Genomic DNA, 2,421 nt, shown 5'->3' on the forward strand with positions numbered 1-2,421 from the left:
TCAGCTAAAGGATCTCACCTGGTGGACCCTCTCGCGGGAGTCCCCCCAGCCCTCTGTGGACGGCACATCCCAGGGACCCCCCGATGGTGAGTGTGTCCTCGGGGGTGTCTGGCAGGGGAGGCATATTCAGTGCCCCCCGCTCCCCGCCTGTAATGGGCAGCAGAATGGCATGGATGCCCCGTGCCTCAGCTTCCCCGGGGCCCTGCCACCCACCCGGAGGTGGCCGGTCCCCATGGCCCTCTGTCCCCCACACTCACTGTCTTTCTGTGCCAGGTTGCTGCTCAGCCGCCCTGGGCAGCCAGCAGCCATCAAAAGCCGAGGGACCCCCGGCCGCGGCCCTCAAGGACACCACGGAGCCCCCCTTCTGGGCCCGCATCTGTGGCATCAACGCCGTTGTCCTGATGTGCATCAATATTTTCTGCTATGCCTATTTTGCCTAGCGGCCTGCCGGCACCCAGGGTGGGGAAAGGTGCTGGGACGGGGGGAGAAATGGGGATTTGGGTAATAGTTTTTATTTGTCATGTTTGGGACACGGGATGTTTAAATCCACTGGTGCAATGAGCTGGGCGTTCTCAGCATCACGGACCCTGGGTGCATCCCAGGGTCTGTGAGGTGTGGGGGGCATTTGTGGGGGCAGCAAGTCCCCAGGAGGGGCCTGGGGAGAGGTATCGGGGTGGGCGAATGGGGGCTGCAAGGGAAGCAAAACCACAGCAAAGCAGCAGGCGTGTGAATGCGGCCACGGGACCACCAGGGGGGTGGTGGAAAAGGAGCAGCCACACTCGAGGGTGTCACCCAAACACATTTTACTAGCTCTAAATAAAAAATAATATAAAAGAAGTGCCACAATTTGCAGCTATGAACAGCACCCGCAGGACTGAATCCCCCCGGACCAGCCTTCCCTGGCGCCCTGAGTCCCAGCACCCCTCCGTGGAGTTACTGAGCCTGGCCGCATCCCGGCCGCCTGCAGCCCTCCTTGGAGCAGGGGCTTCGCTTACAGGGTCTGGAGAGGAGCGAAGGTTTGGGGCGCACGTGCTCTTCCCCTCGGTTGCTGCCACCCCACCGGGTTGTGGCTCTGGAAAAGTTTTTATGGCCCTGGTTCAATGCTCCGTGCTCCCTCCCCGGGGAGCGCGGCTGCCAGCCCGCAGCGAGAGGTGATGCCTGGGCTGGGGGCGGTGGAGGTCTCCTGGGTCGGGGGAGCAGGGAGAGCCGTGGCTGATGTTTCAGGGTGCTGGAGCCGGGCAGCCCCTGGATGGGGATCACCGCCAGCCTGGCCTCTACCTCCAGCACAGCCCACGCGGCACCGGGACCTCGTGTGTCAGCAGCCCGGCGTGGGGACAGGCACTGTCTGTGGGGACGAAGGGACGTGCAGTCTGCGTGCAGGCACAAAGCAGCTCCGGTGAGTGGGGGGGCAGCGGGGGCCGCAGTCCTCCCTGCTTGCCCCCGGTGCCGATGGCAGCTCACTTGTGGATGGGGTGGACGTAGTTGCGGGGAAAGAGGCCGACGCGCCCATAGATCTTCCCCTGCCACCAGTTGGGGTCGGGGTAGTCCAGGACCTCGATGATGTCCCCGCGGAGGAAGGGCAGCTGAGAGCCGTCGTGGGCCGAGAAGTCGAACTGGGCTTGCACGAATTTGGGTCTCCTCACCTGGAGGAAAGTTGAAGGCAGGGGTTGGCGGGGGGAGAGGTGCCCCTGTCTGCCAGGCCCTCTGCACCGGCTTGCGCTGCCCGAGTCCCCAGCATGACGGGGATGCCGTGCCACTGTGTGGCGAGGACCAGCCTGGGGGGGCCAGAGCACAGAGGGTGCGAGGGTACCTGGGGTGCCCGCTTCGAGGACAAGAGACGGGAGCTAGGGAAATCCTGCCACGGCAAGAGCCGGAGTGCTGGGGACAGCCCTGGGTGCATGGCAGACCCTGGGGAGGAGGTGAGAGCCTGGGGTGCAGGGGAGCAGCCTGGGGTTCAGCCAGAGCCTGGGGTGCAGGGGAGCACCCCAGGGCACAGGGCTCCCTCATCCTGCTGCCTGGGAAAGCTGAGATGGGTGCCCAGGGGACCCCTACCCCTTGGAGACAGCTGGCACCCCTCTCCTTCCCCGGTCCTTCCCAGGTCCCTCCGAGTGCCGGAGCAGCCCCCAGCCCAGTTCGCAGGGCCCAGTTTCGCCACCTCCACAACTGCCACCCCAGGGCTTGGCTTTGCTGGAGCTCACCCGGAGCTGGCTGCTCCCTGTCCTGAGCTGGTCGGGCTCTGCCACCCACCCCGGGCATCACCCCTGGCCCGAGGGACGGTGGTGTGGGCCTGGGGCGAGCCGCTGTGCCCTGCCCTGCCCTGCCCTGCCCTGCCGAGCTGCACCACTGGCTTTTCTCCACCCTGCCAGCTTCCCCACAGTGCTGCCTGTCTCGGGCTGTTCCAGCCTCTCCTGCTCCACAACG

General features: G+C 65.5%; 1 protein-coding gene across 3 annotated transcripts in view; it reads right to left on the reverse strand.

Annotated features, from left to right (window-relative positions):
• Positions 1-1,457: 1,457 nt before the first annotated feature.
• GRAP (GRB2-related adaptor protein) overlaps positions 1,458-2,421 on the reverse strand; it is a 6,441-nt gene continuing 5,477 nt past the window's right edge. For 2 of the 3 annotated variants that reach the window (XM_009286463.1, XM_009286465.1), the window contains one exon: positions 1,458-1,643. In XM_009286463.1, coding sequence (XP_009284738.1) covers positions 1,458-1,643 — 186 coding nt within the window. The remainder of the gene's footprint in view (positions 1,644-2,421) is intronic. The other variant, XM_009286464.1, reaches the window with a different exon arrangement.

Source organism: Aptenodytes forsteri, unplaced genomic scaffold (assembly GCF_000699145.1).
Source record: "Aptenodytes forsteri isolate BGI_AS27 unplaced genomic scaffold, ASM69914v1 Scaffold55, whole genome shotgun sequence".
Lineage (NCBI taxonomy): Eukaryota > Metazoa > Chordata > Aves > Sphenisciformes > Spheniscidae > Aptenodytes > Aptenodytes forsteri.